The 21,122-nt window shown below is 43.7% G+C and overlaps 1 protein-coding gene across 12 annotated transcripts in view; it reads right to left on the bottom strand.

The window, feature by feature from the left end:
• MEIS2 (Meis homeobox 2) overlaps positions 1-17,155 on the bottom strand; it is a 194,985-nt gene extending 177,830 nt beyond the window's left edge. For 6 of the 12 annotated variants that reach the window (XM_039843945.1, XM_039843952.1, XM_039843948.1 and 3 more), the window contains exons 1-7: positions 15,788-15,890; positions 14,307-14,539; positions 12,653-12,794; positions 11,882-11,932; positions 10,890-10,940; positions 9,944-10,093; positions 243-357 (exon numbers count right to left, since the gene is read on the bottom strand). In XM_039843945.1, the coding sequence (XP_039699879.1) occupies positions 243-357; positions 9,944-10,093; positions 10,890-10,940; positions 11,882-11,932; positions 12,653-12,794; positions 14,307-14,539; positions 15,788-15,799 (754 nt within the window). In that variant the 5' untranslated portion in view covers positions 15,800-15,890. Of the gene's footprint in view, positions 1-242; positions 358-9,943; positions 10,094-10,889; positions 10,941-11,881; positions 11,933-12,652; positions 12,795-14,306; positions 14,540-15,221; positions 15,735-15,787; positions 15,891-17,137 lie in introns of those variants that run through there. The other 6 variants (XM_039843946.1, XM_039843955.1, XM_039843953.1 and 3 more) reach the window with 4 other exon arrangements.
• Between the last annotated feature and the right edge of the window lie 3,967 nt (positions 17,156-21,122).

The following is a 21,122-nucleotide window of genomic DNA, read 5'->3' as shown; positions in this document are numbered from 1 at the left end:
CTGGCAGAACTAATCAATTGTTAGTGTGATGCCTACTTAAAGACTAGACATCTCACTCCGATTTTTTTGTTTAAGTAATGTAAGTTAAGGAGAGGGAACAGTATCTCTCTAAATAGCAGCCGATTATTCTCCCTAACCTACCACTCTCCTCTTTACAGGGAGGCAGAAGTACTGATGATATAAAATATTGAAGTTATTTTAGTCATGCCTACTTTGCACAAGGAAAATGCTTGACCTTTTACCTTGCTCACTGCTGTTGTCTCCACTCTGGGAAGCATGACCCCCACTGGAGGGCCCCGGGGTGCCTGCTGAATGGGTAGAGGTTGCATCATCGTGATCTCGCCAAGATGCAGGATTCTGATGTCAGGATTCCAAGGGATTTTTCCACAATTACCATTTTGACCATAAATGAGGAACCAAGAAGAAAGGTGCAGAGAGAGACAAAAAATGTGTACATATTAGTATTTGTGGAACTAGACATATATAGATGCCATACTATATATAGTATGTTGTCTTTTCAGCAATAGATACCAAAATAAAGAAAAGATACTATAGCATCTTGATGAGGTGATGGTTACATCAGTGTATACATTTGTTAAAAATAATTGAAATAGATACTTAAAATGAGGGCGTTTTTATTATATACAAATTATACCTCAATGAAGTTAATTTTTAAAGGTAGCAGGAAAAGCTTGCTTAAAAATCTAAGTCATTTTTCCTTTTGCCATCTTAATTGGGCACACTCTTCTATGAAGTAGGTCCCACTGCTCTTGGTTACTAAATACTTCAGAACATTAACATCTGCAAAACTCAGTGACTCTTTTTTAAAAAACCCCACAGAGTCAAGAATGTATGAGACAGCTTTTTGCACCTTTCAAGTGCATTGCCCTGAAATAGCCTGAGTGAACTCTCAAAATTGTCATTGACTGATTATGCAACCAACAGACACAGTAATATTAATCACTGCATCAATACCTAATAAATGATCAATTTTGCTTTAAGTTGCACAAACAGCAACAAAACGAAACAACAATGAACTGTTAGCCATCTAATAAACCAGATAGGACTTTCATATGAACTCCATGGGAGCTTTAAAGCAGTGCTTTTTCCTGAAAGAACTATTTGTTTCACAGGACATGCGAGGCAAACCGAGAGTTACAGCTCATGCTACTTTGCTGAGTGTATTCTTCTCCTGTTCCTCCTCCCCTTTCCTGATCATTCCCAATACCCTGCTGCTGCTTAAAGGAAAACAGGAATTCTAATGTACAGGAAGGACTTTATCAGCACCACATGAAGGCAGGCAAGAGATGGAATTTCCTCTGGCAGAAACGGAGGGTAGGGACAGCACATGAAATAGACCAGCCTTAAGGCCAGAGCTGTACACTTGTCACCTGTATGAGATGATTTTGACTAAGCCCACAGAACTACTGCAAGCAAATTCTGTGGAGGAGAAATTCTTCGAGGGAAAATTTTTTTAAAAACATCAATCTCTCAAAGTACACTATATTTCTTCTTATGAGAATTGGTAACTAAGGATTTGGACAAACCAACATGCCTATAGGCAACATGCAAACATCTTGACCATCTGAAAGCAATCTTACCATGTTGTCATTGTATCTAGTTTATCAGAGGGAAAAAAAAGTCAGTCTATCACTCTCCTGAATTCTACAATGTATATATAGAACATAAAATTTTACCAAAATAAAATCAATAAACCAAAGTGAGACAAAATAGGGGACTATTTTTATTTGGAACGACACTGAAAAAAAAAACTCATTTTTTTCCCTCTACAGATCTGCTGTAAATTAATACTTAGCATTTTCGATAGATGATGAAATTATCCAAAGCTGTATAGATTAATAACATCTACATCAAATGATGCTACTAGCACTATCATCAGGCATGCAATTGATTCAAAATGAAAACCCTAAGCAGAAATTTTGTGACTATAAATATAGCAAAGGTATAGATCCTAAAATAAAAATATGTTTTAGAAAGTGGATTGGGGAACGAAGTTGAGCAGAACAAAATGAAAACCAAGGATCTCTGCTGCCCGTATTAAGACAAAGTTGTGCCTGCCATCTCTTTTTTTTTATCTAAGTTAGAAACTGCTCCAATAATTTCAACCTAAAGGCAAACAGCATACAGGGGCTCTTCAAATTTTGCAGCCTCTTTGTGTCAGCTATTTGCCGGATGGTACTCAGATAAAGAATTACATGAAAAGAGAAAGAGAGAGAGAGACAGAGAGACAGAGAAACAACAGCATGATGTGAGTTAGTCCTGCAACAACACTGGCTAGAGGCTTCTTTTAGAAATTACAATAGCTGCAACACATTCACCTAAGCTAAACTTTTCAGTGTACACAGCAAGTGATGTTAATTTTATGCGCTGCAGGCTTTTATTAAGCCGGCTGCTATAAAAGCTCCTTACCCCTCATGAAAATTACAATAATTAACCACTAACACCTCAACTATGTTTTAAGGCAAATGTCATCCAATAGCTATTATATAATCGTTTGAATGAAACTGGAGGGAGGCTTTCCGTTTTGGCACTACAGTGACTTGAAGGGATTGCTCAGAAGGACTTCCAGCAACTGAAAATACTGGTTTGTCCCTATCAGCCAAACCTGTGCTGAGTTTTAAAGTCAGGGCTCATTAATTTATAATTTGGTTTGTTTCTTTCGATGGTTTTCTAACGGAGGTGTTTTCTAAAGTAAAGGGGTAAAAAATAAGCCACATAAGCAAATATTGCTTTAAGAGCAGCCAGTTAGTTCCTCCAAACAAGTTGGGTCTTTGGTTTTCAGCCCAGATCTGAAATTGGCTAAAGTTCACTATCTAACCCACCACGCCCCTATCTCTTTCCTCTTTTCTCCCTTCGATCCTCAAAAACGCTCTCCTAAAAAGGTGCTGTCAGATGTTTATTTCCATAGAGTGTCTCAAGTATTATGATCTAGTTTGAAAGACTGACACAAACCAAGGAGTACCAGAATATTCATCTAACTTGAAAGTAGGAAAAACAGATAAATCTCTCTGGAGTTTCAAAGCTGAGTAGTTACCCCAAAGTTGTCCATATTCAGCTACGCCATGGTGACGTGATCATATACAAAGACAAGTATTGATAATCTGGTCAATAAAAAATTGCTACCTTCTTTGTTATAAAAAATTATAACCTACATGGACAGATAAAATATAATCCATTACCCATAATACCATTTTTTTTCTTAAATTGAAATATTTGTTTATATCACAACCCCTTTCTCCTTCTTTTCTCTCCCTAGACAGTTTCCAAGTTTACATCCTACAAGAATAACGGCCTGGCTTTCTGCCAAATTATATGCAGAAGTTTAGTGAATCTTGAAACCAAAGTGGCAAATGAAAGTATGTAAAACACATGACGTATGTAGAAAAATAAAGAGAAATGCTGTGTGGGTAAGTACGCATTCCACGATACATGTCGTGTTCTTCAGCCAAAAGTTCTGTGAAGACACCCGAGGGCAAGGAGTGAACATGATTCTATTCCCAGTGGCTTTAATAATTGGGAGTCAAATGTGGTACTCTTCTTGCTCTTATGTAATTGCGTTAAAGAGCGGTGTTAGCAGGAGAAAAGCAGTGAATACTGAGTGGAGCACAAGAGAAGGAGATGGAAAATAGATACAAGAAGCTAGGTCTCCAGGGGCAGTATTTTCTATTTGCTGGGCTACAGACTCACAGCTGATAATGCAACTTGTAATTAATATAAAAGCAGGAGACAAGATGGGGAGAGCTTGTAGAAGTAGGGCCACAGGAGATCACTCTGCTGCTCTCCTGTTTCTCATTTACACAGAGTTTTCCCTAGAAAACACAATTCTGCCAGTGTTTTCTCCCTTGAAAGTTAAAAAAAAAAAACTGATTTAGCACCATCATTGAATTTTGCTAAATCTAGGAAAGAGCATATAGAGGACAAGAGTCTCTGAGTATAGGAAGCAAATCATATGGGTGCCTTTTTTGTTGAGGCTACAGATATCGTAGAAATTGAAACATTTTACACCATTATGACATTTCTGTGGGGGACCTGCCTGTAGGATACCCTTTAATAAGTTCTGGTGAATTGGTGATATTTCAATTTAAATGATTCCACACGGCTCAGGGTTCTTTCACCCAAAGAGACAATGGAGTAAATAAATGTATGAGAGTTTCTAAATAAATTCAAAACTGAGTGGGAAAGTAAAATGTATTAGGTTTCAAGAAGAAAAAAATGCCACTACACACAAATTCTACCTAAAATAATCTGAAACTCATCTCAGACCCCTCCCAAACGAAAAGGTGATTCAATGGATGTGGTATGGGAGAGAGAGCATTAGATTGGAATTAAGACTCTGGGGTGTCTCCTCTAACCGATCACATGAACTTAAGCAAGTGACACATTTATTTTCCTGGAACTTATTTTCTTTATCACTTTAAAATTAAGAAGTTAGACAAGATAAACCCTTAGGTCACTTTCACTTCTTATTTCTAGCCTTTAAAATACTTTAAAATAACATTCGACTTTATAGAACCTACGCAATGAAAACGTGATATGTAACGCTGAGTCAAAAATCATAAATAAATTTGGAAAATACGGTAAAGTAATTCAGAATGCGTGCTCGTAGGTAGAAAGTAATAGTAAATATATACAAAGGCATTCTAATCAGCAAATGGAGCATGCAAAACTAATATGGCGATATGTTTAAACAACAAAGGCAAGATATGCTTCTATCAGAAAACATAATTAATGCTGTTAACATATTTCCTATGATTTTGTGATGTTTTAATTCCTAATTGACGCTATGTAAAAATTACTTTTTTAAATAAGATGAAAACTCCTATTATGAGGTATTCAAGCCTACAAACGTTTAAAATGTCAATTGTTTGGTTTGAAAAAATGTTGGAATTTCAACTTAGTTATTCTAAAGTTGACATAAGAACTCAGGAGAAGTGTGTGTGCTTTCAGAACAAGGATTCAATCTTTAAAAATGTAAATAAAGCCAGGGTCTTTCCTTCATTCTCCGCTTCTACCCATCTATTAAGTTTTGGGAATTAATATATGAGCAGCTTTCACAGAAGTGGCAAGTACTCTCTACAAATGACTCCTCCATTTAACGGGGTAACTTTTAGAAAAGACAGAAATGTCTTGTATTGTTGATATAATGTCATATTATGTCTCCTATAGTTCTGAATTGTGTTAGGATATTCCACAGAATATTTAGTCTAAAATATAAAAAATAAATGAATTTTAAAATATCAAATTCTTAACCTATAGTAAATGTCTATGGTTGTCAAGTGCATCTTTGTTTGATTTCATTTCATCATCATAACACTAAAAACGTATTTCAACTGCACAACCTAAATGATTTAAATAATATTATTATTTTTGATGAGAAATTGTCAGAAAAGTGATCAACCAACAGAAACCATGCAACAACAATAACAACAGAAAACTCATGCCCTCAGCCATATCTCCTTGAGTCAGTAAACAGAGCTGAGGGTAGAACTTTCCCAGAACAGATCCACAGAGGCTTGGATAACACATTGCAACATCTAATCTTACAGGAGAATATAAGAAACTATCTGATAAAATTAATCATTCGTATTATTATTATTATCAAATCTCATTATTTCCCCCTTGATAGTCTATAGACCAATCTCTTAAACCTATCACCCTCCTTGCTGCCTACTCCTCTCTAATATTTCAGGTAATAACAGAATTTCTATATACATTTGCCTATATTCTGTCAGGAACGAGGTTCTGGGGATTCTCCTCTCTGACTTAACCCATCTCTTAACACTGTAGTGACATACATAAATTTGACATATTCAGAGATGCAAAAGAAAGCAATAGTGTATCTTCATTTAAATTACAGATTTCAACATAAAAATTAAAACAATTTTTCTTTTATTAGGCATATTATCAGAGCAAGTCAATTTAAAGGCATTTGTCATTAACTCTTAATAAATACAGTTGTTTTCTTCCCTATACTTAATTTATTTAAAAAATAAAATGTAGCTTCTTATGAACATTAATTAAGAATAACAGTATAACTGTATATACTTCAGGCAAGTAGAACTTAGCCTAGAGAATGCATTTCAAATAAATATATTTCTTTGTCTACTTGATCTAAAGTAGATCTACTCTATCTCCTTTATATGTAAATATAAAGATATATTTCATTTATCTGCACTAAAGACTTGACCTAAAATTATGTAAAGTAGATAATGTGGATATCAACTATTATTCAGAATTACTACAGACTAGGAAAAGCATAACTATTCTACAACAGTTTTCAAGTTAAAATTTTTTAAAGAATTGGTTTCTTGACATGTTTATTTTAAACATGATAAATTTGAATGTCTAGGAAACTTAACATGAACTGCAGCTGGAAAAAAGAACTGCATTTCCTTCACCATCATAGTTTTCTCCTCAATATTTCAAAGAATACTATAATAGCTGTTTCCTACTTATAACAATTACTGTTATGAGTATAACATAAAATACACTATAATATTAAAAATATAAGCATTCATTATGAATTTGTTAAACAAAATGAAATAGTAGCCAATGTTGTAAATTGTATTTTCCATTTAATTCCAGGCTTCCTTTTATTATTACACCCATCATGTAAGTGTCAACAATAAATAAATTCCACATCTTTACTGAATGTAACATTACGGTTGTCTTCTTTTAATGCATCTGTGTTACATCAGATTATTTACACGAAATTGTGGAATGTGAAATCAGCATGACAACAGTCTGATTTACCAAGTAATAGTGTATAAAACTCATTCTTAAAAGTCCGTCAAAAATAAAAACTTGCTTTCAAGATATTTATATCAATAATATATTCATTTCTATTTTCAAAATTTTTAATAAGAAATTTTCAAGCTATTGTGGTACCTAATAATTTGCTCTTGATGCTTTTCTGTCTGCTTTCCACTACACAGAATTACATACTTACTCTTTTCCCTCTCTCTCCTTGCCTGCTCCTTCCTAAACACACACACACACATGCACACACACGTAGCTTGCTACCACTTAATAAGGACAGAGGTATATGTGTTTTGGGGGTGTCAAACAGCTGTCACAAACTGTCACCTCCACAAGAGAAACCTTGGCACACAACAAATTAAACTACACTTCTTTTTTAGCTGTCATTATTCATAGCCAATAAGTTGAAATGCTCTCAGCATTTCATGTGCAAATAAAACCATGAGGAAGCACAGTAGATCAGAATAGTGGGCCAACAGATAAAACAGAGAAAACAACACGCTGTCTTGGGCCTTCTGAAGTGGCTCATCATCACCCCTGCACCAGCGTGCACTAAATGAGATCCAGCCTGGGGCAATGTATTAAATATGCATATCAAAGCAAATGAAAAAATAAACCTGAGATTCAAATTGGACACATTTACATGCTGAAAACGTCCCACTCATACCACTTTTTAGGTAGTGATTTTGTGGTCTTTTCACCTTTTTGTGGCTGGGGGGTTGAGAGAGGGAGAACTTGCAGAAGAGGCTGAAGCCTAAGAGAATTTGCTTTGTAGTGGGAGGCCTGGAAATGAATATAATCAATATACTTCTGGTACAAAAGTATCGAAAATGGTGAAAACTCACCAAGGTTTTCTCTCACCTCCTGCATAAAATTCAAGTCTGTGGCAAACCATGCCATTTCCCACACGATGTACTGGTGGAACAAATTATTGCTTCCTTTCAAAACAAATAGCAGGGGGCTAAAGTAAAAATGTTATAGCTCAGATCTCTAGGAAATAAAAGGCTTTAAATTCTGATGCCCAACGAGGTGGCAAGCCCTCACGAGTTCAAAATAAATCAGTTGTCATATCTACTTGATTGGGGGCCCAAAAGAGGAGCAACAAATGTTATAGCTAACTCTTTTATCCAAAGATTGTGATTGTTAAGTTATTAAAGCATTATCCTCTTAGGTACAACTTCCTTCTCCAGTGTAATTTAAATATTACAATAGTTCCATAAATAGGCATTGTCTTTCAGCCAATATGCTCAGCAGTCTAGTTTATCTCATCACTTCTATGTAAACATCAGCATGTTCTAGTTCCATACATCCACTTGAGAAACAGTTGCCAAGAAACTGTTCTAGAAAACCAAGGAGTCAAGACCCCTGGAATTGTCGTAAGAAAAGCTTTTTGGCTGCAGGCAACTGCGACCCTCTCATTCTACAAACCATGTAACTAGATTCTTTCTCATTCCCTCAATATTGTAAAATGCATATGAATTTAGAAACAGAAAGCAGTGAAAATAAACAAATAAATAACAACAACAACAACAAACATTTCTAGTGTGGTATCATGCCTCGTGGACCACAACCACACCACACATAGATCACATAGCTACATATCAGCAAATAAACTTTTCCATAGATGCTGCTGTACCCTTTTGATTTCAGTTAATACAATGAATATAGAAAAGAACTTCCAAACTATTCCCCCATTATGATGGGAAAAGCCAAGAGCAAAGATAGGGACAGGAGCTTTCAAAGCCATAGTGTTCATTCTCTTGGAACTAGACATCCAGGACTGAGATTTTTTGTTTTTCCTTTTCTTTTTTAAACATTTGTTTTTAGACTGGCTTTCCATGCAGCACAAAGACTAATAATTAAAATATATGACTGCATATTTTCAAAACTTTTGGTGGCGGGGGCGGGGAGGGGGGGTAGGGGTGAGGGAGAAGAACCTCACAGAAGGTTTATTCTCAAGGCATCTGAACTCATTCTTCTTAACACCCAGGAATGGGGAGAGGGGTGGTAATACAAACTGCCTTCAAGTCTCAAGGCCTGTTTAACCCCATATAGTGTTAAATTAATATTTCAGCCACCAAGTTATTCAACTATTGCCTATATCATTAAGGTTGTGAGTTCAATTGAATGCAATCTATAGACACCCTGTCCCCCACCCCCAGGATTGAGTTCCTATAAATAAACTGCTGTTCACACCCACTCTTTAACCTCCCCAGTCTTGCCTTTCCTACCAGCTGCAATCCTTTTTCTCTTTGCTTCTTTTTTCAAATTTTCAGTCTCACTACATATGCTTTTTTTTTAAGCATGAGACTCACTAGATCAGTTCCAAAATAGGATTAAAAACAGAGAGAATAGAGAGAAATCTCCTTTCCTGGCCTGACATCCACAGTCACTCCTTACTATACTCTCCACCCTCATTCACCAACTGTCAAAGTGTTAAAATTCAACCACTAACCTATGGTTACTCAATCACAACTCCCCTCAGCTTTCTGCAATATATTGTTAATAATTGTTTCATCAAGGTTACTGTCTTTTATTATGAAGATGCTTCAGGCACTTGGCAATAAGTCCATATTCTGACAATAAGTTTCTACAGAGTAAAAGCTCTGAGAATTGTAAAGTGTTCACTCCTTTTATTTCTAATGAAATGCAAGAGTGCCAATAATTCTCAGGATTGTCATCTCTGTGAAAGACTGCAAAATCAGCCCCCCTCCCCAATTCTCTTTTCCTTCAGTCTTTTCTTCCCCATCCTGTCCAGCTAGCTGTCTTGCCTCTCTTCCTGTTGCACTGATTGCAGAGTTGAGAAAGTAGAAAAGGCAGCAGTCACCATATCAAACAGACAATTTGCTAACACTCAAGTCACCAAATCCAGAAAACTTTACACATTAAGAGCACAAATCACTCTATCAACTCCCAGGTTTTTTTTTTTTTTTTTTTTTTTTTTTTTTTGTTCTCAACATAAAAAAGGACAGGGTTCCAAGAAAGGGAAACGGAGAGAAAGAGTATGGCAGAGGTAGTGAGAAAGGAAGAAAAAGACCCCCAAAGAGACCAAATCACTTAAAAAGAAAGCTAAGTGAATGGAGCTAGGTTTAAAACAATGCTTTGCCCAATGGTCTTTTTTTAAAAAAAAAAAAGAAAAAATGCCAGAGGCTCACAGACTTACATGGTCAGCGAGATTTGTGGAGGAGCCTGAAAGTTCTTCATGATCTGACTTGGAGCTGCCGTCTCTTTCATCAATGACGAGGTCGATGGGCATTTTCCCCTTCAAACAGCTAATGTACCGGTGGCAGAAGTTATCGCACAGTTCGTGGACCTAGAAGGAGGGTCATGGTGGAGGGTTCAGCTGTGTTGTTGTTGTTGTTGTTGTTATTGTTTTATTTCATTTTTAAAAGGAAAAATATCAGGTTGCAGGGGGTACATTTGGAAAGAGCAGCAGTGCAATGTCTTCCAACCTAAGTCTAATTAATGAGTGCAATAGTTGAAGGTGAGGAAACAATAGAGCAATTGTTGCAGCAGATATTGTTCTCCAGAGACTTCCCTGAGCAACAAGTCACAGAAAAGAGAGAAGAAACAGGACTGGCAATAACTGGGTTCAGACTGGGAGTCCAGGGAGGAAAATCCGATTTGACGATAACATCGAAATGTTAGAATGCTGAACTAGGAACAGCATTAAAATTTGCGATTCAATAAGCTAGGAGGTCTGCATGTTTCCAAGGGTAAGTGATTGAGCTGCAGAGCAATGTACAGACACCCCAGCCAGGATGAGCCCCTCTGTTTGCACCTAATGCACACTCTGGGCGGAGGGTGAGTTGAGCTAATAGAGACGCAAGCAGGCTGAATGTCCAGTAACACAAATGGTTTGCTGCATTTCAAAATAATCCCGAATGCCTGGGGAAAAAGGCGGGGAGCTACTTAAAAGACAGGCTGCCCTAATTCACCCATCCTCTGAGCCCCTGGATAGGGGATCAACTTGAAGGAAGGACCTGGTAACATGCTGCTCAGAATCTCCAGGTGCTCAACCCCTTACACTGGAGGTTTGGTAAAAACATCCCAACTCAGCTAGGAGAGGGAAGTCTAAATCAAAGTGGGGAGTGTCTTTTCCTGCTTACCTTTTCTAACTCCAAAAGATGAAACCTTAGTACTTGTATTGCTTGTATCATCTGAAAGAAAAGTTTAGTGTGGAGTTAAGACTCTGTGACTTGGAGTTGGGGGTGGTGAGGGAATTGGAATAGGGAGAAGAAACAGGCAAGTGGCCAGGCAAAACCCACACTCGAAGAAATCGTCAGAAAACCCAAGTGATTACTGATCAGCTCTGCCTCATTGGCCACCGGGTAGGAATCTTGACTCAACCTGAGCCGAAGCATTTGATATCTTTGCCCCTCACGTTCAGTAAGCTATTTGTAAGGACGGCTTTCCTCGGGACAAGCCCCTCTTTCTCCGCCTGGGCCCTCTTTAACCGTCCCCTCCTTCGACCTCAAGTCAAATTTAAAAAAAAAGAAAAAAAAGTCGCTTCTCTGGAGAGAGAAAGCTTTTTAGAACTGCACACCCAGCGAAATCCGTCCTTACTAAAGAAGGAAATACTCAAGATGAATGGTGAGGCAGAGCCTTTGAAAGCGGATTTAAGTACTTTTAATATTGAAATCGGGCAAATTAGCAAAAGAATCGCACCTAAAAGTGGCCTGCGCTAGCCTGCCCCCCTTAACCCCCCCACTCCCCACCTCCCCGGACCGCCCTCCGCCGCGCCTAACTTCCTTTGGGTTTGCTGCCCCGGGCTCCACCGCCTGCCCTGGCAAACAGAGGAAATAACTCACTTCTCGCAGCCTCACTCCCGGGGCCGAGACCTAGGACTCGTCCCCTGCTCGGGCGCTCGGCGCTGCGTCCCCGCTGGCTGCCTCTCTGGGCTCCGTTCTCCCAGACGTCCATCCCGCCCCTCACTCCCACCGCTTTTGCGGGGGCTCTAAGCTGGTCCCTTCCTCCCTGTAGCTCTGGAGCTTCAAAGGAAGGCTCTGCTCAAACTCTCCGGAGCTCCGGGAGAAAGTGGGTGCTCCTGGGCAAGGGAAGGGGCCCAGGCTGGGGAAAGGCAAGAAACAGTGAGCCTTACCAAATTGTCCAACTCTGGATTTGAGGAAAAAAGTGGCTTTTCGGCGCGAACCTATAAGAAGCAGGAAAAGTCAGCATGAATTACCATTCCATTTAAAAGAAGAAAAACCCTGTCACCGACTAATCTGTAGTGTGTGAGTGGGGATGGTGGAGGGGCAGTAGCACAGAAGATGAGAGGGGCTTTGGTAAAATACATGAAACAAGCTAGTGCCTTAAATTAATAGAGTCAGCTGAAAAGATTCAGGGCCTTCTGGTCCTGGCCCCATTACGGGATCCCTGGAGCCGCTGAACTGTGGCGGGGAATAAAAGGCCGTGCTCTGGGCCCCGAGTATCCCCTTATTCTACCGTCCAAGGGGCCGCGGCTCTCAGCCTAGCTCTCCACGGCGCCCGGCGCGGACCGCCGGGAGAGGCGCCCAGCTTCCTTCCTTCCCTCCCGGGCACTCTCGGGTCCCTCATAGCCCCTATCCCTAATTCTTGTTCAAGTAGCTGCAGGCTGGAGAAAAGGCCAAGCCCCAGATTAGGAGCAGGTCAATTTTAATTCGAGGGTCGAGCCCCTGTATTCCTGACTGGGGGGAAAAACAAACACCCATATTTATCTCCGCTTCCAATTCGCCTTCAGGCTCAGGGATGGGGAGGAGGCGTTGAAGGCGGACTGGGCCCGAGGAACAGATCGGGTGTCCTGGCCTTTTCCTCCTCTTTCATGTAAAGCTCGGAGGGAAGGGAGGGGGGTGGTGAGGGCTACAGAAGGGTGAGTGGGTCAAGAAGGTTGGACCTGCTTGGCGAAAACTGCGATGTCCTCGTTGAAGGAGTCGGAGGAGCAGACGTCTCCGCCGGCCACTCCGGGTTCCCGGGGAGTGCAGGTCGCCAGCTCGCACTTCTCAAAGACCAGAGCTAACAGAGGAAACAACGGGTGCCTAACGGGCAGCGCCACGCAGAGACACACATACGGAGACGGGGTGCAGAGGGGAAGGAGCAAGAACTGTAATCAACAAGTTTGGAGGGTTCGGATTCCTTCTTTAATACAACAGGCACGCATCACACTTTACAACCCTTCCTCATCCAGTCGAGCTTGGGCCAGAAACAGAAAGGAAAAACGGCCTGGCCCTTTCCCTCAGCTCAGGAGTCCCTCAGATCGGCTGGGAGAAGCCCCTGGCCACTTTAACCGGCCAAATAAAAAGAGTTTCAGTTGGAACGTAATGAAATATCCAAGTAGCTCGGTCAGTCTAGAGCCTGGAGTGGATCCAGACCCACTCCCCACACTACAGAGACCGCCGAACCAACCACTAAGACCCAGCCCTGACCTCCCAAGAAAGGAACACTGTGGAATCAAAAACTACCTTAACTCTGCATTTTAATGGCCATTTCAGAGGAGGCCAAAGGCTTCACCTACATACGCAGCCAAGGTGCTATTTCCTAAATCGGAGAGTGCTCTTCTAACCTCTCCAGCCCCTGGCCATGTAAACTTGCTTGCTCTACTTCTAGTAAAGCCGGGGCATGGAGACCAAAATAATAGGACTCTTAAACGCCGAAGAGCTTCCTTCCAAAGACACATTTCTCCAGCAGGCCAAAAATAAATCGAATGTTAAAACTTGGAAGTGTGCGTGTGCGTCTGCCCTTTGTGTTCCTCTGGGCGGTTTAACTACACTTCGGGATGCCTGCGGCCTCTGGCTTCAAGCTCAGTTGCTGCTGACAGACTGTCCCCTCCCCTCGGCATCCCACAGCCTTCCCTACCTACCCTCAACTGGTAGAGCCCGAGTGGTACACGTTTGGACCGTGAAGCCCCATTCCTCCCTGAGTTCTCTCAGAATATAAAATTATTTCCAGCCAGCTTCCTTACTCCCCTCAAGAGCGGTTCTATGCAAGCAGCAGTCCCTTCCACCCGGCTGCACTTGAAGGTCTGCCCCCTTTATTTACAGAGAATTAAGAAGTGGGTGATTAGGACTTCCTGGCCGACAGAAGCAGCCCTGATCCCAGCTCAAGCTGCATTTAGTGACTCCAGACTTTCGGTTGGAAACGAGGAGAGAGAGAGAGAGAGAAAAAAAAAGCTGTTCGCCGCAGGAAACTTTCTCCTTCGTCAAGGCCTCTGTTAGGGGGCCTGGAAGGACCAGCTCTGCGTCCTTTGGCCAGGAATCGCGTCCTTGGGGATTAGGCCCTGGCAAGATTCTGAGGATTCAGTCACTCCCAGCTACGGGATCCGGACTGACGGGGCCGTGGGGGTGGAGGAAGCCATACCTTCCAGGGACTTACACTCTAGGGGCAGAAGAGCAGGCCCCCTTCACTGTCCTTTCCTAAGGCAAGCGCCCCCACCCCCTAAGCAGAAGTAACTCCCCGCTTAGCCGTCCAACCCCTCAACCCCACAGAGACAAACACACACTCACATACAGTATGCTGGGTCGGGATGGGGGTGGTGGGGGGTGTTGGTTTACCCATAGATCGCGTCCTTGTCGCGCTTCAAGGCGTCGTTGACAGCGGATCCCATGCTGGCCGGCATGACATTGGGGTGCGGGGCGTGCGCGCCGTAGTGCTGCGTGGCGTGGAGCGGCGGCCCGTGGTTCAGGTGGTGAACCGGGGGGATCGGCCGCGGCGCGTGAGGGTCTCCGTACATGGAAGCAGGCACCCCTACTCCGTCCATCCCGCCGTAATGGGGCAGCTCATCGTACTGTCAGAACCCGGCAAAGGGGAGGGGGGCGCAAGAGGTGAGGGAGAGCGAGGAAAGCCGAGGGGGAATCGAAAAAGAAGCAGGGGAAGAGAGCAAAGGGAGAAGTGGGAAAGGAATAGAGATGAGAGAGAGAGAAAGACGAAGGGAAGATGAAAGAAGGAGGAGGGAAGCAGGAGTGGGGGGTGTGAGAAAGTGAGAGAAAGAGAGAGAGAGATAAAAACAAAGTCAGAAAGGAGAAAAGTACTGAGCACGAGTTGAACACACACAGAAAACAAACCAGCCGAAACAACGGAATTGAAAGTTAAGGGAAACGTTTTTAAATTTTAAAATGAAAAAGTCTGAACCAAGAGTAGCGTTTAGAGCAGGGAGAGGGGGCGGTGAGGCCAGGGACCGAGGGGGCGCCGGGAGGTGCCGCTCGGGCCGGAGGCAGCAGAACCGTAGCGAGCCAACCCAGGGAGAAGTGGAGTTAGTGTGAGGAGGAAGCCCCGGATCCCACCCCTAACCCCCCTTCGCCTCCTCCAGAGGATCCAATAAATCAAAAGGCGAAATGAAACAAAATAAAGAGAAGAAAAACGCTAAAAAATCAGGACGAGAACGCCGAGAACCGGGGAAGACTGGGGCCAGTGCCTCCCCGGGGGCAGGGAGCGGAGGGTGGGGGTGGGGGGAATAACGTGAAAGTTACCAGAAACATTATTTAGCAGCGGATTCCCTGCGTCCTTGTCAATTTCAGAGACAAAACAAGCAGCCCAGGCTAGTCTAGGCGGCGGCGCAGCGGCTGCGGCAGCGCGGCCCCAGCGGCGGCCCCGGCGGCGGCGGCGGCTCCTACGCAGCCGGTGCCCGCCCCAAGCCGCGGGAGCAGCGGCGGCAGCGGCGCAGCAGCGGCAGCGGCGGCATCAGGAGAACCGGGGGAATCGCGCTGCTGGGGTAAAAGCTGGAGCGAGGCGAAAGCGTGTAACAATTGCACACGCACACACACCACTCACACGCACTCGCCGCCCGCCCGCTCGCACAGCGCTGGAACACGCGCGTCCAGACACGCACACACGCACGCACACACACTCGCACACACGCAGAGGCACGGGGGGGAAAAGAAGCCGATGAATAATTTTGCTGCTATTTTTTTAAATACTGGCCGCCATCATCAAGCAGCGAGCAACAGCAGCAGCGTTGAAGGGAGAAGAAGCATCGGGACAGGCCCCTCTTAGGAGAGGATTTATATCTAGGTAAGTGCTGGAGATTTAAACCTACCCTTTGCGCCATCAGTCTGCGCTCCAATAAACTCCTGGATGTGTCGTATATTTAATATCCCAGTCCGGATAAGAAAGTGATCTAGGCTGAAGATTCCTTTTGTCCAAACCAAGGAGACTCTCCCAATTCTCCAGTCATATTTTTAGGGAAGAAAGCCCAGGTAAGACACAACGGAAGAGTCGGTGATATTTCTTTCTTTTTCTTTTTTCCTTTCTTTCTCCTCCTCCTGATCTTCCTCCTCCTCCTCCACCTCCTCCTCCCTCCTCCCTCCTCCTCCTCTTCTGTCCTCCTTCTTCCTCAGTTAAAAAAGAAGAAAAAGAAGAAAAAAAATTGTCAAGCCCCCGAACTGAAGGTTACGAGCGGCCCGTCAGCAGCCCACATGTAACCGAACTGTCGTGTTTCATGGCTTTTTGCCACTCCAGCTGTCAATCAAAGCCCGGAATGTCAAGGTAGTGAATGAATGATGGTTGATGATGATGAAGAGGAGGAATCTTTCAGACCCGTTTTTTTTTTTCTTCCAGTAAAACTCGGCGAGGGGTTTCTGTTTCTTGAATTTTTTCCTCCCCCCTCCCCCCCTCTTTTAGCTTTGCCCCCGCGGTATCTATAATATGATCCTCTCTCTTTAAAGTATCGTTCAAAGAAAGCAGGGAGGGGGGGCGGGAATCAAGAAAAAAAAGAATAGTTTGCAAAAATTGGACTTCCTCCCCCCCTTTCCTGGTAGGTATTTTGTCTCTCCCTCTCTCTCTTTCTCGCTCGCTCGCTCTCACTCGCGCTCGCTCTCTCGCGCTCGCTCTCTCGCGCTCTCTTTCTCTCTCTGGGAGATGAGTGAGTGTCAGTAGGTGTTGGCAGGTTGGCTGCTGCCTGGCTTATAGAAGAGCCTCAGTTTGGCGGCGCGGGTCGGCGGCGGGAGAACGAAATGACGGAACCCGGAAGTCGTGGTGGCCATAGCCCGTCGTACGGCGGAGACACATCCCGGGAGTGGGGAGCGGGAGCGAGGAGGAGCGCGCCGCGCGGAGCCTCTGATATGCAGCGAGTGCGATCGGACGGCCCCGGCTGGGGGGGCGGGGAGGTGGGGGCAGAATGGGGAGGAGGCAGGATGAGCAAAACCGGAGCAGTTTCTCCCACGGGACGGTGAGGGGTGGGAAGAGGGGAGGAGGAAAAGGAGTGAGGTGTGTGTGTGGGAAGAGTGCGGGAGCGCGCGGGTCGAGAAAGAGGAGAGAGAGAGAGAGAGAGAGAGAGCGAGAGAGAGAATGAAGAAGACAGGGAGAGCGCAGAGAGGAAAACTGCAGAAAACCACAGGGAAAGTACGGTACAGCCTTAGATCTTTTAAATTGTTTTAAAGAAACTTACTCTAGTTTATTTTCCCATCACTCCGAGCTCCTGCCTGATGAGGTCGTGTCGGAGATGTTTGGCATGGCGCGTTTGCTTTTGTTCCTTTTAATTCCGCGGGCCCCTACTCCTCTGCCAGCGGATTACCGCACCCCCGAAGGCTTTCTGCTAATATTCAGGGGCAGCAGGCTCTGCAGACGGTACCACCTCCGGGTTTGAGGGTTTTGTTTTTGTTTTTGTTTTTTTAAGTGGTACTTTATTCCCTGTGCAGATCCAGGACCCTTGTCAGCATTCATTTTTTTTTCCAGGACAAGAAGAGACCAGCTTAACTCAGAGAGCACTCCCTCCAAGCGGCGCGGACAAGGGCCATCTCGGAGAGTCTTTGAGGGCCGCGGCGGAATCGGGTGGGAGGAAATGAGGGAGCCGTTTGGCTATTTGATGTCTGATTTCGCTAAAGGTGTGTGTATGTGTGTGTGTGTGCGCGCGCACTCGCGCGCACCACTGGTGTGCGCCTCCGAAGTGGATCTCAGCGCTGGGAAGCACAGGAGGGAAAGACTGGGAGAAAGAGAGGGAGAGAGGATTCCAAGCGAGGAAGATTGGCCCGGCATTCCCTGCCCAGCTTTGTTGTGGTCGCCCGGGGCACAGAGGCCCTGGCGCGGTAACGCCGGCTAATGGCTGGGTTAATTACACGGGGCATTTTCACGGCATCTGGAAGATAGGGCTGACTCGGAATGAACTTTTCCAAAAAGAGAAGGGAGTAGAGTGCAGGGGAGGTAAGGTAACTATCCCACTCAGTTTGTGTAGAAAGTAGTTCTGGCCAGTGAATCGCCCAATCTCTGGCGGGAGCTGCATCCAGCCTCACCTCCGCGTCGTGGGTTTCCCGGCGGCCGCGCGTCAATCACTTCGAGCCCGAGCTGGGGGCGGAGCTACGGTCACCGAGCGCGCACTGCGCCGCAGACTCCGCGGCCCCTCGGCTCCCGGCAGTCCAGCAGCCCGGCCCTGCATTCGGAGTGAGCCCTCTTCCAACTCCTCGCTCTCTACTGCGTTTATGGTCCCCTGCCCAGAGATCGAAAACAGACTGTTCTTCAACAGCCGCCTCCCTCTCCAACTTTGAACCCATTCTGGAGGGTAGAAAGTAGAATATACTCCGCGCGTGGTTTCGGCCCGACTTCCCAGGGGATGGGGACACAGCGAAATAAAGTACTCTGTGTGTGTGTGTGTGTGTGTGTGTGTGTGTGTGTGTGTGTGTGTGTGTGTGTGTATGAGAGAGAGAGAGAGAGAGAGAATATGAATGAAAGAAGGGCGGATGGGGGGGCTTTTGGGGAAAGCTCTCTTTCCGTCTTCTCAACTTCACTGTAAGCTTCTTTCAGGCTACACTCAACTAGGCTTAGATCGCAGCCTGCAGAGACTCCAAGTGGAGTTGGAGAAATTTGGCTCCGTTTTAATAGGGCTGGGAGATGAGCTCCGGAGGTCAATAAAGCCCTCCAAAAATGATGAATGATTGAACACCTGTGATGATGATAGTGATTACCAGAGCAATTAAACAGTTTGATTAAATGAGCCATCATAACAATGATGTCTGCGGGAAATCGGCTCTCACATATAAAGATAGTGCGGAGGGCCTGGCAGAAGCGAGGGTACTGCGATGCCAGGGAGCAGGGCTGCGGACTGCGAAGTATTTGCCAGGGTGGCCTGAGCAGGGACAGTCGGGCGCGCGGAGCTTCAGGGAGAAAAATCTAGCCCAGGTTTTCAGCCACTCTTAGAGCCGGCTTGAAGCCTGCAAGAGCCGATGGGTATGAAACCTGCAGGTTGAGGAGAAGTGTCCTTCTCCCTCCTCCTCATTTTTTTTTTTTTCCCTAGAACCTTAAAGATTAAAAGCATCCTTCTTATTTGTTGCTGTTGCTCGTCGACATATATGTGTGTGTGTGTGTGTGTGTGTGTGTGTGTACATACATATATAGTAGTGTATATATAAATATATATATATATATATTTTAAGGTGAGTAACAAAGAAAGGAAGAGCTTCCAGAATTTTATTTCAAGCGGCAGTTAAGTGAATTCAGTTTAGCCGGCGTGAAGGATGGGAGCAGGGTGGGGTGGGGGACCAATCGGGTCTTGCTGTGGAGCGTTTTCGACTTTGCAGAGGTCTTGATATTGGTGGACCCAAGTTCCCCGTGCAGCGCCGCTAGCTGAGAAATTTATACTCAGTTTTTCAGTTTTTATTTTTCTAATTGTTGCTTTTCTCAATATTGCGTGTTTATTGTTGCCAATGGGATTATTGTTTTAAATGTCCTGTATAGTAAGAGCTAATTACTTCTCTTTTTAAAAAGAAACCCCGTTTCCTTGATAAACGCTCCTTCTGTAAAGATCAACTTTTAACCGAACCTCTGCATCACAGAGTTTAAAGGTTCGACATTACTATCGCCTGCTTCTTTTACCACCGCTTCTTTTTTTCATAGTGATACTGTGGAGTTAGCATCTCTACAGCTTCTATTTCGAAAAATTGCACTAGTGTTTTTTTTTTTAAAGACTATTTCTTCCGAAGCAGTGCATCCGTGTAAAAACAATTCAGACCGATAGATGATTTCTATATTTTCAAACAGTTATTAAGCTAATAATAGGTTGATCACTCCGTGATAATTTTGGGTTTTACAAAAGAAAAAACGTTTAAAATCTACTCTCATGTGTTTTCATTCTTTGGGCGATGCAGAAGGCATTTTAACCTGAACTCCTTCTCCCTCTCTTTCTCTTTTTCTCTCATATTCTGTAACTTCTTTTCCATTTTATTGAATATAGCAAAGCAAACAACAAGGACAATCTGGTTTGAGGAAAGATAGGACATTTTAAGATACTATTAAGGAAACAAACAAACAAAAAAGCCAATCGTCTTTAAGTCTAAAGACTTCGGTTAAGTGTGAGAGTGTTAAAAGTAACACCCTACTGGAGGAAAATCTGTGGCATTTAAAAATTCACCAATTGCCTACAGGGAGAAGAACCTTGAATTTCATGTGATTTAAAGAGATTTCATTTACCTAGTTGCATGTCATTTATGAAACTTAGTTTAAAATAGCATGGCACTGCAGTGGATTATACACAAGACCAAGTTAGAGATAATTCAGAGTGTCAGTTCTTGGTCAATCTGGTGATTTCAAAGGCCTATTACTTATAATAACCAACTTGCTGATGTTTTATTAATAGAGCTGAAAACATTTAAGAACTTCCTGGTCTCCCTCCACCCTCAATTTTGTAGTCCGATAGAAGCCAGTTATAAAGTTGTAGAGTACGCACGCACACTTTCTGATTTCTATCCTCATAGTACATTGCTGATGCTCCCTTTTCAGCCTCGGCACCCTCACCCACGCTGTGATGCTCATTTGTTCTCCAACATTTGGGGTGAAAGAAAGTAGGTGGGGCAGGCTCCAGAGACAGGCACAAGATGGGGTTCGCAAGAGGTGGTACACACCTCCGTCAACAGTCAGCTCCTTTTGCCCAGGCTGGAAATGGTTTTAACAGGCGGTAAAATTTCATCTTGCGGTGTCAAATTGGGGTCATTTTGGGGTTAGAGTTCTCAGTGTCCGAGAGGAGCTGTCCAGCTGCGTGGGGACTCATTAACTGCAAAAGATCTGTTTCAGTAAAAACAATTCAAAGACAATCAGAAGGCTAAAGACCCTCTACAGATCGCATTTTACAAGTGCCCCAGAACAAATATGGATGCTGAAACCTATTTCTTCAGAATCTCAAATTGGCTACTTAGCTCTGGAGTGGGGGCGGGGGCACTGCATTAAAAAAAAAAAAAAAAGAGGTGAAAGGGAGGGGACCTGATTGGGTGGGGGTGAATAGGAGGAGGAATCCAGCCTCTCAGATTTAAGTCTGTTTTTAATCACCTCTTTCTTACTGAAGCATCTCCAAGACTTCTGAGAACTGCTTCTTTTCTATTTTTCCTTTTCTTTTTTGTATCAATGTAGAATGCTATTATAAGTAACATTCAAGATTTTAAAAGAATAAT

The sequence above is a fragment of the Pteropus medius genome, unplaced genomic scaffold, assembly GCF_902729225.1.
Source record: "Pteropus medius unplaced genomic scaffold, Ma_sr-lr_union100, whole genome shotgun sequence".
Taxonomy (NCBI): Eukaryota; Metazoa; Chordata; class Mammalia; order Chiroptera; family Pteropodidae; genus Pteropus; species Pteropus medius.
This window is presented reverse-complemented; position numbering and strand designations above follow the sequence as displayed.